The sequence below is a fragment of the Heteronotia binoei genome, chromosome 13 (assembly GCF_032191835.1).
Source record: "Heteronotia binoei isolate CCM8104 ecotype False Entrance Well chromosome 13, APGP_CSIRO_Hbin_v1, whole genome shotgun sequence".
Classification (NCBI taxonomy): domain Eukaryota; kingdom Metazoa; phylum Chordata; class Lepidosauria; order Squamata; family Gekkonidae; genus Heteronotia; species Heteronotia binoei.
Genome location: NC_083235.1, coordinates 60,072,528 through 60,086,477, shown reverse-complemented (window position 1 = coordinate 60,086,477; position 13,950 = coordinate 60,072,528). Strand labels below are relative to the sequence as shown.

Here is a 13,950-nt window from a genome sequence, read left to right as displayed (position 1 = left end):
ATTTTCAAAAGACTTTTAAGCTATAGATATTTATAGAATTGGAAGCGGAGAAATGGGAACAAGGGAACTTAATCTAGTCTTTGGTTAATTGGAATTGTTTAGGTCATAGTAGTTTCCACTCAATGTTGTGGTCAAGAAGTGCTGCTGGACACAGCAGCCATCTTAGAAACCAAGGTAGCTGCAGTGGTTTGGAGTGCCTCTGCTCAGCTTCAGCTGGTGCACCAGCCCATTCCTGTCTCAGCCTAATGTAGCCACGGTGATTCTTTCCTTAGTTATATCTAGGCTGCTCTATTGCAAGGCAGTCTACTTAGGGCTACACTTGAAAAGTGTTCAGAAGCTGCAGCTAGGCAGAATGTTCCCACTAGACTGCTATTCAGGGCCATCTGCTGGGAGCATATGACCCCAATACTACAGCAATTATACTACTTATCAATCCACTCCTAAACCCAATTCAAGCTGTTGATTTTATTTTTTAAGGCTCTGCTTGGTTTAGGGCTGAGGTATCTGAAGAACCATATGGTCCTGCATAGGAATTAAGATCATAAAGAAAGGCCCTCCTGAGGCTATCCCACCAATCAAAGAACCTTGCCTTGTGAGCACCCAAGAGAAGGTCTTTTTGGTGGCAGCCCCACAATTATAGGACAATCTCTTCAGGGAGGTGCACCTGCCCTTGTCACTGTTGATCTTCAGGAGGCAACTGGAAAGAAACAGGGTTTTTTTAAAAATTTGTTAGATTTTTTAGTAGGCTTAGTTGCCACTCACCCAAATGGTATTGTGGTAACTTACAACATTAAAACCAATGAGATAAAAAAAAACATAAAAGCAAATATAAAATATCAATATTGAAATATTATTAAAATATGCGGCTATCACCATACCACTAATAAAAACTGTTCAAACATATGGTTGTCTTCCAAAGTCCAGCCTAAACAATTCAGCCTTGCATGCCTTGTGGAAATGAAACAAGACTGGCAGAGCACAGATATCATCCAATAGTATCCAGGGGTGGCCAATGGTAGCTCTCCAGATGTTTTTGCCTACAACTCCCATCAGCCCCAGCCAGCATGGCCAATGGCTGGGGCTGATGGGAGTTGTAGGCAAACAAAAACAACCATCAGGAGAGCTACCGTTGGGCACCCCTGGATATTCCACAGGGTAGGGGTCACAACTGAGAAGGTCCTTTCCAGGGCTCACTTTGTAGCTGGAGCTCCTTTGCATATTAGGCCACACACCCCTGATGTAGCCAATCCTCCAAGAGCTTACAGTAGGCCCTGTACGAAGAGTCCTGTAAGTCTTGGAGGACTGGCTACATCAGGGGTGTGTGGCCTAATATGTAAAGGAGCTCCTGCTGCAAAGTGAGCCCTGGTCCTTCCCCTGATGACAGCTAATGGATCAATCCCGGGGACAGGCACCTGCAAGTAGCCCCTGGATGATGTCCGAAGGGGGCACCAGGAGTTGTAACAGGAGAGGTGGTCCTGTGGATATGAGGCTCCCAGACTGTTAAGGGTTTAAAGGTTAACACCAATACTTAAATTGGATTTGGAGACTAATTGGTAGTTAGTGCAACTGCCACAGAAGTGGGATAATATGAGCTGGCCATGATGTTATCCAATTATTTAGGACTGCATTTGACTGATTTAGTTCTTATTTATTGGCAGTCCTAATTGGGGTTTTAAAATGGTGACCTTTAATGTGTTTTTATAAATGGGTTTATGGATAACATAAGCTGCCTTGAGTTCCGCAAGGGAGAAAGGCAGCTAATAAATGCTTTGAATAAATGAATTTAAAAAGCAGATGGAGAAGCAATTTTGCTCTTTCATCTAATCTTCAGCGATTTCAGTGCAGCTCCCCCACTTTTATTGGGGAGGCTACTGTCCTGGCACCGCAGGCTTTTGCTTAGCCCCCTGGGGAGACTGCAAGCCAGCAGAAAACGTTTGACTAAAGCGCCCCTGGTGGCCAAAGTGAGCCCTGCTGTTGAATCCCAACATCTTGAAAAAGTCGATGCATGCAGTCATTCTACCTCTGGCCCATATTCATGCCAAGGGTGTGCCTGAATCCCGCGAGGAACCGGGTAGTCTTGTCAACAGGTATAAACTTTCTTTGTCCGAAGACTCTTTTCAGCTGGACCATAGACTGGAAACCATTAGCCAGTTACTATGAGGCAACACAGTTGGGGGGGGGGGGTGTTTTTGTTTCCTTAGGTGAAAAGAAGATGATATTGGATTTCTATCCCGCCCTCCACTCCGAAGAGTCTCAGAGCGGCTCACAATCTCCTTTACCTCCCTCCCCCACAACAGACACCCTGCGAGGTGGGTGGGGCTGAGAGAGCTCTCCCATAAGCTGTCCTTTCAAGGACAACCTCTGCCAGAGCTATGGCTGACCCAAGGCCATTCCAGCAGGTGCAAGTGGAGGAGTGGGGAATCAAACCCGGTTCTCCCAGATAAGAGTCCGCACACTTCACCACTACACCAAACTGGTTCTCGGGAACCAAAAGAAAATACACCTAGTGAAAAGGTGTATTTTAGAACTACCTCCATCGTCTTCTCTGGGTAGGGTACATTAAGAAGTCAATGTTCGAGGAGCCGCGGTTATCGCCCTTCTTTGGAAGCCAAAGGGATAGCTGGAGACAACAACTGCAGAATCCCTGTCTACGGAGAAAACGAAAAGAAGCTTGGACTTGAAGCCTTTTTTTCTTTCTCACTTAGGCAAGAAATGCTTAGCAAGGGATGTCTGCATCTGCCTCATAAGGAAGGGAGGGGTGGAGAGAGTAAGGCGACTTCCTTCTTTGCCAGATCTGCCTCGTGGCATGTCGTGGTCTCAGGACAATGAGCTTGACTCTTAAGTGTCCCCAGGAGCATGGATCTGCCAAAAAACGCGTCCCAAGTGAAATGCTGGCTAAAAGCCAATGGATGTCAATGAGCCCAGGGTTCGAGTGAGGCTCTCTGAACATCCTGAACCGCAAGCAAGGCCACATCGAGAAAAGCTGCTTGGGGTTTCTGATGTTCTGTGCAAAGTTGCAGAAGTGCCCAGCTAGACAGCTAAGCTTTTGGGAGGGGGCCTGGCTCAGTGGAACGAGCTGTGTTTTCATGTAGAAGGCCCCAGGTTCATTCGCTGGCATCTCCAGCTAAAAGTAGGTGGTTAGAAAGACCTCCGCCTGAGACTCTGGAGAGCCACCACCTGTTTGAGCAGGCCATACTGGCCTTGATGGACCAAGGTCTGATTTAATCTAAGGCAGCTTTGCGCGTTCACGTGGATGAGGGACTTCAAGTTAGATCTAAAGGGCACAGCACCGTGCCTTATAAAAGAAGACTGGGGGAATAAAAGTGCCCATCATTTATTTTGGCGCAAGCCTCATGGAGCCGATTGTACATCTCCAAGTCCAAGGGAAAGGTAAATGATCTGAATTTTTTTTTTGGGGGGGGGGTGGGTGGGCGGGCCGGCTACCATAGATGGATTTGGCCTTACAGATGACCGTTTGCATTTTTTAGACCGGAGTCAATTTAGCTGCAGTCATCAAAAGTTTTTTTTTTTTAAGGAATCACTGCGCCTGTAGATAAGCTCAGATCTGAACTCTCACTCTGAAAAACACCTGCTGTGCTTGGCAAGAATTTCCAACCCGGACTGGCCGCCTAATCCGAAGTAGTCTGCCCACGCGAAATACGGAGTAAGGCGCCTCAGTGGAGTCTTAACTGAAACGCAAATCTGCCACAGGAAGTTTCGCCACTTGGTTAAATGCGGACAAACTTTCCCCTGCTTAATTACATGAGCTCAAGCCCTCCTGGCACAGTCGCTTCCGACGTTTCCCTGGTTTCATCCCGGGAGGGGGGCACATTTACTCGGGAAAAACGCGTGGAGAGGAACGTGGGTATGTTCACCTCCAACTGCTTTCTTTGTCCCGTCTGGGGAAAGGGCTGCGTTTCCTCAAGGTTTTATTCCACCCACTCGTTCTGCCTCCTGCCATCTCTCCCCAAAGTTTTGAACAAGGACAAAACCTCCTTTCTCTCTCCTATGTCCCGACGTTACTTGCCCTCTTGGTAAATGTCACAGCAGACATTGGCTGGAAGAGCGGATTTGGTCCAGGCAACCCAGAAGAACCCTAACCCACTGATATATCCGAAACCTCTTGGGTTTTCTTTTAAATATACGGAGATGTTTAAATCCTCAACCTATCATTCGATGGTTTTGATGGATTGGGATTGGTTTTTGAGTTTTCACCCAGCAGTGATGGGAAACCGGGATGAGAGGCTTGTGCAGTAATAGCTCTGTTTGGGAGATTATACAAATTTAAGGCGCTGAATATTTAGACTGGTCATGATTCCTATTCTCTCTCCCTCCCTCGGTCCCCCACCCATTCCTCTTGTGCCCGAACTGAAGAGGAGACAGCTACAATTCTGGACAAGCAAAAAAAGTGGTTTGCCCTGCCGCTTCGTTCCATCCTTTCTGGAGCCTTGAACTGGGGAACTGGGGAGAACAAGGAAAAGCTGAACTTCAGCTCCTCCCCCTGCAGCATTTATTTATTTACAACGCACTTTTCCAAATGTTCAAGGCGTTTTACAAGAGTTCGAAATGCAGTACATAAAGCTAATTTCAGCCACTGCAACTAAACTCACCGGGACAGTCCATTGAAAAAAAAAATCTCACCACACCAGCATAGCAAGCTCTTCGACCGGAAACCCACGGACGTAAATAAGGGCTGCGTTCCCTCCCCCTCTAGATTCCGGGGGAGTATTTTTCCAGAGTCTCCAAGCCACAGCTGCAGCTCCCAACCCTGCTTTTGGTAGCGGTGGGTCTACCTCCCCCATTGAAGGAATAGGGAGCCAGGCTGGACTGCAGACTGTAACAGACGCCGTTCTGAGAGGCTTCTTGCAGGTGAGGAAGTAAGCGGGGACAGACCGTCATATTACACAACTCGATGGGGTCCCCCGGTTAAGGCTCGTCGTCAAGCTTTGAGAGAGGCAAGACTATCAATGGAAGCCTAAATCAGAGCTTCTAAACTCATTGATTCCAGGGAAATCCTAACCCCCTTGTATGTAGGTCGCTGGTGGTGCAATCTTGGAGAGAGTGACGCCATTCATGGTCTAAGAAGAATCTAACTCTGTTTAGGATTGCGCTGCAAGTGTAGAGTAGCGGCATCAGCTTATGCCTCCGGGCACAAGAGAACCGTCTCCGTTCCTGGCTGTTCATAGCCCAAGACGACCCAGTGGAAATGGTCTAAAGCAGTTAGTTGCTCCTCCCCCCCCCCCGCCCCGTCCCATTCATTCTCCAAAAGAGAAGCGCGAGAAGGCTTTCAAGGCAACCTTGATGCCCTCTAAGAATTAGATGCTGCCCGGAGGCTACAACCCATCTGACCAAAGCGGGCGATGGGGAGGGAAAGGAGTCGGCAGGAATTCTGCTCTTCGGAGTTTGATGGAAGGAAGCCAGAGACGGCCTGACACACATCCTCCTGCCCGACCAACTTCTGCAGATCTTACGAGGCATGTGATCGATTCCGAAAGGAGAGCAGAACTCTCCGCTTTTTCTGGAGCGACGCTTAAACCTCGGGACTTGTTTTCAGTGTTGCGCCTCCGTTTTGAACGACCCGTAAATGAACAAACAGGGAGCGTCTTGAGAAGAGAGATGCGCGCAACGGAGGAGTCCAGGCTGCTGGCCCAACCCCACCGTTGAAAAGGGACCCCTTGAGAGCCCAGGACACGGTTTTTTAGGCTGGCCTTTGGTTCTGCCGCCTCCGCCCCACCCACCGCCCACCTCTTAGAAAGCAGCCGTCTGGCTTCCTGCTTGAGAAAGGGAAAGAACATTTTTAAGATCCGAATCTCAGCCCTAACCCCAGGAGCAAGATCTCTGACTCTGGACGCTTCCCATAAGCCTTCGCGACTGGTCTTGCCAAGGGCCTGGGTGGCTGTGAGACTTTCACCGCGGGAGGCGCGACATGGTGCGTGCTGGTTTCTCACGTGTGCTGGATGTTTCCACCCAAGACCACGCAGCCCGACCAGTGTTTCTGGCCCGGCTAATCGCTGGCCTGATGACACCCAACAGAAGGGAAACACGCCATAACAACCAGGCGCAGTGTCTAGAGAAGGGAGAAGTCTCCAGCCAAAACATCTTTCTTCCGAGACAAAACGGTCTCCTTTTTCACCTCCTTCGCAGGCAACATCAAAACAAAAAACACAAACAAAACCCTGCAGAGATTAGCCGTGTTGGGCTGCAGTAGAAACTCTAGATTCCAGTAGACCGACAAGATTTCCGGAGTATGAGCTTGTTGCTCTCTAAAGGTCCTACTGGACTCGTACCTAACATCAAGGGAAAAAGTCAGAGATGTGGCCTGCCAAGTGACCGAAAAGAACTGGGAAGTGCTTCTGGATTGGGAAAGAGTGCTTGGGGGGGGGGGGGGGGGAGATGGCGGGATAAATGGGTTATTAGTCCGACCAGCCCCCCCCCTCTCCTTTAAAAAAGAAAAAGGGCAGTTGCTGAAGATGCCCCGGTTTTCCGTGGTCTCCCTCGCAGCTGTTCAGTCAGGAGTCCCTTCCAGGAACGCGACCTCGCCTCACCCTGCGGCTACGCAAGCTGGCTAACTGTTGTTAACCGTTTTAGAGGTTTTCCCTGTTTGGTAACACGGCTGCTAATTGCATTAAATTTTTTTTACCCAGAGCATAATAACCGCGGTTGGATGCGGTTTATTCCAAATTGTCCCCCCTCCCCCGCCCCACCCCCCCGAGTAAGAGAGGATTGCTGCAATGAAGCCTGTTCTGTGTCCCCTGCGACTTCACCCTTCGGGTTCAGCCCTCAGTTATCCTTTATGGTGACCAAGATTCACATTGGGCAGACCGTGAGATTTTTTGAGATCTCTTACTCTCCCGCCCTCCCCAATCTGTTCATGAAAACTCTCCGCTGACAGTAGGCTGGGCTACTTCCGTTTCCATTTGCTGTGCCTAGAAATTAGAAGCTAGAGGGAAGAGAAGAGGCTGGAACAGAGCAGAACACATTTTCAATAAAAGACTTTTCTTTCACCTCAGAGGCAAGAAACGCAGGCTTATGTATGGGGCTAGCAGAGAAGAGTACTAAAGGTTTACTTGGATCCTATACCAAAGAATGAAAAGGAACGCGGCTTACCTTGGGCTTCTAGTATTTGTAGATTTCAGTCCCGAACAAAAACGCAGCCAGTCTTAGGGGGAAGATGTGGAAAGGGGGAGGGACAAGGGGACAACAGACTGTGCTCTAGTTTGGTTTGAGTGGGAGGTCACTGGCATGTTTCTTCGGGAGTGGTCGTTTTGCTTTTTCTGCCTTTTTGTTCCTTTAATCTTAGACGCCACAGTTTTTTCTAGGGAGGACAAGACTCTGAGCAGGAGGCAGTCAAAGGCTTCTTTCCCATAGCAGCTTACCCTAGTATTTGCATGCTACACCCATCCATTTGGTCCCCAATGAGGTCAGTGAGATCCATTTTATTGCATTTCCCCTTGACTGCACGGATGGGTGGGCCAGAAGTCACTAATTTCAGTAGAAATTAGGTTGAATTTACCAAAAGAAGAAATCCTAAGAGTGATTCTTCCTGTAGTTCAACATTCACTGAATGTTTTGGAGGATGTCACTAGGCTGCTTTGGAGGATATACACCGGCAAAGGCCCTTCCCATTTATTCAGGCCCTTATGTGTTCCAGAACCTTATAGGCAGGCCTTGGATTCAGTGGAAGCTCACAGGAGTGCAGCTCCTTAACCTTTCTGAGAGTGCCACCTCCTCCTTCTGAGAGTTCCTCCTCCTCCTTCTGAGAGTTCCACCTCCTTGTCCATTGAATAGTATTTGCAGCTGCATAACAATCCTTGGATGAGCGCCACCACCTATTTTTCTACAAAATGACCCCTGTTTATAGGTGAGAGGGACTCTGCCTGGAAAAAGTGTGGCACAAGAAAAACAGGCCAAGAATGATGGCAATTACAAAGCCACCAACAGAAATCTGCAGCACAGATGCCAATTTACCTAAAGGTCTGGGAAGAGACACAGGTCTCCAGTGGGGCTACCCAGATTTGACCCATTTTAGTTCCCTTAATTTCAATGAGACTTAAAATGGCTTTGATACCAGTAATTGCTCTGAATTGATCACAGTTGCACTAGAAGATATTAGATTTCTTCCAGCAAGGCAGTCATTGCAACTCCTTTGTCTAGGGAGGAAACACCTCACTCAGCCAACACACCCCACACAGGCCCCGCCCTCTAACACACCATTAGGAGCTGCTCAGATAGTAAAGGGGAATTCATAATTTCTTTTTCTTCGCCCCTCTGATAGCAACAAACACAAAACAAAAGCCAGATCTCTATTTACAAAGGAATATATATATATTTCAATTCACATAAAAAGCAGGTATTGCAATAGACATTCAACATTGGCAGAAGACACCTACTTAAGCTTCACTTTTGAGACTGTTAGGCCAAATGATTATAAGGTTTGTTTTCTTTACAAATCTTAAAGAGAATTAAATAACTCACACACACACATACATTCAATATATGTAACTATGTACATACACATATACACCCACATGTATGTCTAGGATTTATACACCCATTGGTGTGTCTAGAAACACACATCATAGGTGGCATATACCACGCTTGACACCTGAGGAGGGAAGGACACCATTGAGGACTTGTTTCAACCAAAGGAGTGCTTCTCTTGGCCTATAGCTCTCCTCAGCCCCCATCCTCTTGCAAAGGGCTATGGAACCTTTGTGAACATACATATGCTGACATACACCTCCCCACACCCTTGTAAGTTTAATATGAAAGGAACTGAGCACATTTGCAGTTTCTTTACTTAATTCTCTGAACGGACTGAAGTCTTGACATTTTTAGATGGGAAATAAGAACTTAACTTCATACAGTCTAAATCAACAAACAAAAACATATTTAGTTAGTTGGATAAGGGGGGGGGGGAGGAGTCTCAAAAAGAATATGTGAGAGAAAGAAAGGGAAACTTCTGTTTGATCCCGAGAAGAGCGAAAGCTTTGTACACCCACTCGTCGCCTCCTCCCTCCCTCCCTCACTTTCTAATGCTTCCACCCCTGTGCAGTCCTCACATGAGAAAATGATATAGAAAGCTCCAGTGAGTGAGCAGGCCATTCACAGGAAGACAGAGAAGGCTACTCATCCCCTTGCTAGGCCCTTAGGGGCCGCTAGGCAGATTTGTGCTTTTTGAACCAACAAGAGATCCTTCAATCAATATCTGTTGGGACACCACAGCACCTGCTAAACAGAAATGAAAACAACCCCAACCCCCATCCTGCACATCCCCTCCTAATGCAGGAGGTTAATGCAAGTCTAGGGGAGAAAGGCGTATTACCTTTTAGTGGAACAGAGACAAAAAAATAAAGGAGGCTCCAAAATCCATCAGATGTCAAATTGCTTTCTGAAAGGAAGTAGGAAGGGGGGGGGCTGTTATAGTTTACATGATATTGGTGGGAAAGAACTGCTTCACTTTTAACAAGCTGCAGAATCCTTTTGGGGGAGGAGATCCTTGGAGAACAAGGGGAAAAAAGAAAGAAAGCAACAGTCTGCTTTGACACTGGTCTTGCCTCACTGATTAACGGGCTTCTTAAAAGGAGTTGTTTGTTTTCCCTGCATCTCTGACTGGAGACTTCCATTTATGAGGAAAATACATTATGCAACACTTTATAAAAGATCTGCCCAGAGACCTGGAAGAGAACTATAATCACTGGGAAGAGGACTCTACTTGCATTAGAACAGCAGGAGCACCTAAAATATGAGCAGTGAAAACATTCTCCTCCCCAACTTTTCTGGCATGTAAGGAATGTAAACAGATTATCTTTTTGGAACAAGCAGGGATGGACTTATGGGAGAAAAATCTCAGAGAAAGTTAAACTAAGTGATCAGTTCAGTTCCCCCCCCCCCTCCCGCTTTGACAATTGTATTAAAGTGCATGACAGCAGCTACTCCTTTTCGGAATCTTAAAATGTACAATTTCCCTTCTCCCTTGCAAGAAAAGGTCATTCAAGTTAATACTTCTTTGCTAAAACATCTTTCAGCTGTTTTTAATGGACATTTTAAGCCAACAACTTTTTTTTTTTCCTTGAACTGGAGCAACACAAAAGAAAGACAATACTGTGAAGTCAAGTGCTTATTTCAGCTGTCCAGCTAGAACAGTTGGGTATACAGCACACTTGATTGTACAAAGCAATACCTTATAATATAACAATCAAGAAACTGGAGACTATTTTGGTCCCCAGATGAATACAATATCCCCTATTTGCCATCAACATCACCTTTGGGGGAAGGGAAGAGAAAAAAATTGAATAAAAAAAATTAAATCAAAACACTATAATTAGCTAATAGGGTCATTTGCTATCTACACCTGCTCTTGCCACTGAGGCAAGAGAGACACCAGTTCTTTACTTGTTCGTCCTTCTCCAAGAGCCTTAAATTAAAACAACAACTTAGAGTTGAAATATATATATATGTATATAGATATATATATATATGTATTTTTCTTTAAATAACATATTTACATCTAATAGAAAATATAACTCTAGAGATAATCTTTTCAACCAAAATTGAAATCGGTGGTGAAAGGGAAGGAATAAAAGAATAATTAAGGACAGATTTTTTCAATCCTGTCCAAGAAAAAAAATCCAAAACCAACCAAGCTCTACCAAACCCTTTAAATGCCTCCTCTTCTCCAAGTAGATTCATCGCTTTTCCTTAAAGAACCCTTGGTCTGTGCTGCTCTCTTTAATGGTAACTGTCAAGAAATTTGATGTCACATCAGTTACAACCACTTTCTCCAAGTTGTTGAGAGATGGGCTCCAAGCTTCTTCTTCAGGGTCTCCGAGGATCCTGGAGACAGGGATGCGAGCGATGAGGGAAGGCCTACCAGCCTGGGTCCCCAGTCCATCTCTGTATAAACTGCCTTGGTTTGCAGAGCTGTGTAATATCTTAGGGGCACCCAAGTCCAAACCACTTTGCCCCTTTGGATCCAGGAAATCAGCCCTGTGCTTGGTAAGCCTCGGAGGGTAAGTTTCAGACGCTCCCAGTTTTATGCCAGCTTCTGCTCGGGGGCTGGAAAGAGTATTGGGTAATTCAGGCTCCCGTCTCCGGGCTAACTGGATCACACTGTGTCCTGAACTGAACTTGGCAGCACCAGGGTTTGCAGCCTCTTCCAACTTCCTGGCTTTGAGGTAATCTGCCACCACCTTGTCCCCTGGTTCCACTGTTTTCCTCTTGGAGGCCACATCAGCAGGCTCAGGCAGGTCTTTGTAAAGCTCTTTCCTGGGCTTTGGGCCTCGCTTCTTTAAGGCTCCTTCTGATCGGTCATCCTCTGCCCCAACCCTGCTCTCCTGGATTGTTTCCACTCGGGAGGTGTTGGTGGTCACAGTGGTGGAGCTGCTTTGAGGGGGCAGGGGGATTTGTCTCAGTCCTTCTCTAGCCCTGGAAGTAGAACCCAGTTCCTGGGGGGACCTTCCTGGGTAAGGCATCCGGATTCCCCTAGTGGAGTCACTGCGGAATTCATAGGTTTTAGCTTTGGCTTTTGCCTGGGCCTGAAAAACAGATAAAGTTACCAGAGAAATCTAATAACTTGCCACAGGCATTCCACAATTGCAATTTACAAGTCAGTCCTAGTGTCTGTTTCTCAGGCACATACGGACACAGCGCACACACAAAATGTTTCATCTTTATCAATGCATGGTTTTCCCAACACAGACACTTCTCTTCTCTTACCTTTAACAAGAAGGTTTTCGGTTTGGGACCTCGTTTCTTGGGACCATAAAGTTCCATTTCTCTTTCCCTAAATGCGTATGTTATTTTTTTAAGGGGAAAAAGTTTAAAAGGAACATCAGTTTAGTATTGCTCCAAGATAGGGTGGTATGACTATACTAAATATGATATATATGTTTCCCAGTAACATACCTTTCCTCAAAAGCTGCAAGCAGGCGAGCATCTAGAATGTTTTCTTCAGGTTCCCAAGTGCTGTACCTAACAAATGGGGGAGGCGGAGAACAAAGCTGTATAATTTATGTTTTCCTATTTTTCCAGAGCACATCGACTGCTGGATTCTTTTAAAGATCATCTAGTCTACCCAGGAAAGCAGAAAAGATCATCTAGTCCATCCCTCTACCTAGGAAAGCACAATGGCTAATTATACTGTAAATAAAACAAGACCACAATATCGACTGAACTGCAAGCCTAGCATCGACCGTTACTTACTTCTGGGACCAGCCCTTCCATTTCACCAAATATTCCATACGACCCTGCAGAGGCCAAAAAAAAAAAAAGAGAGAAGTGAGCATGCTTTTTTTTTAGGGGAGGGGAGAACTGCAGGCAAACAATGATTTGCCTCCTACAACATGCATTAAATCAAAACAAAGGTGTGTTCAAAGTCACGAGTCAAAATTTATGCCGCACAATGCATACGTAAGGTGCAAGGGAGGAGAAGAGAAACCCATGCCTGAAAAAGGGGGGCGGTGCTGCAAGATACGCTAAAAGGTGCATGCAGTGGGAGGCAAATGCGTGCAGCGAAATATGCAAGGCAGCCCAAACGTGCATGCATTCTCTCCCCCCCCCCCCCCGCGAAAGCCAGCAGCAGCAGCCTCCGATGGTGGCGATCTGCGCAGTGCAAGAGAAAGGGGGAGCGGCTGGCGACGACGGGCTGCTGCAGAAAGGGGGGAGCCAGGCAGGAGCCGAGCACCAGCGAAGAGCCGCTCGCTCGCTCGCCCGCGGGGCCTGGCGCGGGCCTGGCGGCTCGGGGTGTCCAGCGCACAAAGCCGAGGCTGCGCTGCCGGGCGAGACGGAGGCACCTACTTTGCGGATGCGTCTCTTCAGCAAGGCCTCGGCCGCGAACACCCTCTCCCCCACGGCGGAGAGCTCCATGTTTACTCGGCCGCTGGCAGCAGAAGAGCGGCGGCAGCAGCCAGCGCAGCCCAGACCATAATACTCAGCTCGCTGACGTCAGCCCTCCCTCCCTCCCTCCGCCTCCTCCTCCTGTGCTCCTCGCGCCGCCTGCCTCCGCACTTGTTGCTGGCCCGGGCGGCCTGCGCGGCGAGCTGGCTCGTTCGGAGCGAGGGAGGGAGGGCAGGAGGGAGCGAGGGCAGGCGGGCAGCCGAGGCTCGGGGTCCGGCTGGGCCCGGCTCTTCCCCAGCCCTCCTCTCCAGCGGCACCCGCCTCCTCCTCGCGACGTGACCCGCGTTTCAATCACAACGAGGCGGAGCCAAAGCGAGCAGCGAGAGCGGAGGGGGGCGGGGAGGGAGGGAAGGAGGGAGGGAGCTGGGAAGCCAGGCCGGGGGGGGGGGCGGGGAGATCCTCAGCTGTCTGGTTATGCAAAACGAGGGAGGGAGGGGGGGGAGGGAAGGGCGCCCAGCTCGGCAGTCCTCCCCAGGCAGGCAGCTCTCCTCTCCCTCCTCGCCCCTCTCCACTCCTCTGCCCCCAGCCCCTCGCCCCCGCCCCCTTCCAGGCTGCACCTCTGAAAATGCAAGGAGAAGAAAGAAAGAGGGGGGGGCCTTTCGAGAAGCCCGACGTTGTCGGGGCTCGCTCCCCCCCATCACCCCCCCGCCCCCCCCCCCCGAATTCGACTTCCTTGCTCTTGGAAAATACACATCATATCTGCCCCCCCGCACACGCACCCCATCTCCTCCCTCTCGAAATGATGCACGGGGGTGGGGTGGGGTGGGGGGGATAATAAGTGGTTTGGGGGAAAGAGGCGTCCCGCTCAGCGAATGAGGCCTCCGAGTTCTCTACATTCTTGGGGCCATCGCCGCCGCCGCCGCCGCTGGGATTCTGCTTTCTAGAAGGATGCAGAAACGTCCGCTCTTGCAGGGTTTCTGGCCAGCTCGCGCGCGCGCAACGAGACAGCCCGCGCCGGGGCTCGCCCCCAGGGAGTGCGGGTTAATAGCGCGAGGGGGGCGGGGCGGGACGGGCGGGGGTTCTGCTCCGCCACCCCGGAGCCCCCTCCCGCCC

The 13,950-nt window shown here is 48.7% G+C and overlaps 1 protein-coding gene across 1 annotated transcript; it reads right to left on the bottom strand.

The window, feature by feature from the left end:
• Positions 1 to 8,302: 8,302 nt before the first annotated feature.
• CBX8 (chromobox 8) lies at positions 8,303 to 12,973 on the bottom strand. The gene is made up of 5 exons (XM_060252448.1): positions 12,799 to 12,973; positions 12,205 to 12,248; positions 11,908 to 11,973; positions 11,719 to 11,785; positions 8,303 to 11,537 (listed from the first exon to the last, which is right to left on the bottom strand). The coding sequence occupies exons 1-5, from the start codon at positions 12,865 to 12,867 to the stop codon at positions 10,689 to 10,691; spliced, it is 1,095 nt and encodes a 364-aa protein (XP_060108431.1). The 5' UTR covers positions 12,868 to 12,973; the 3' UTR covers positions 8,303 to 10,688.
• Between the last annotated feature and the right edge of the window lie 977 nt (positions 12,974 to 13,950).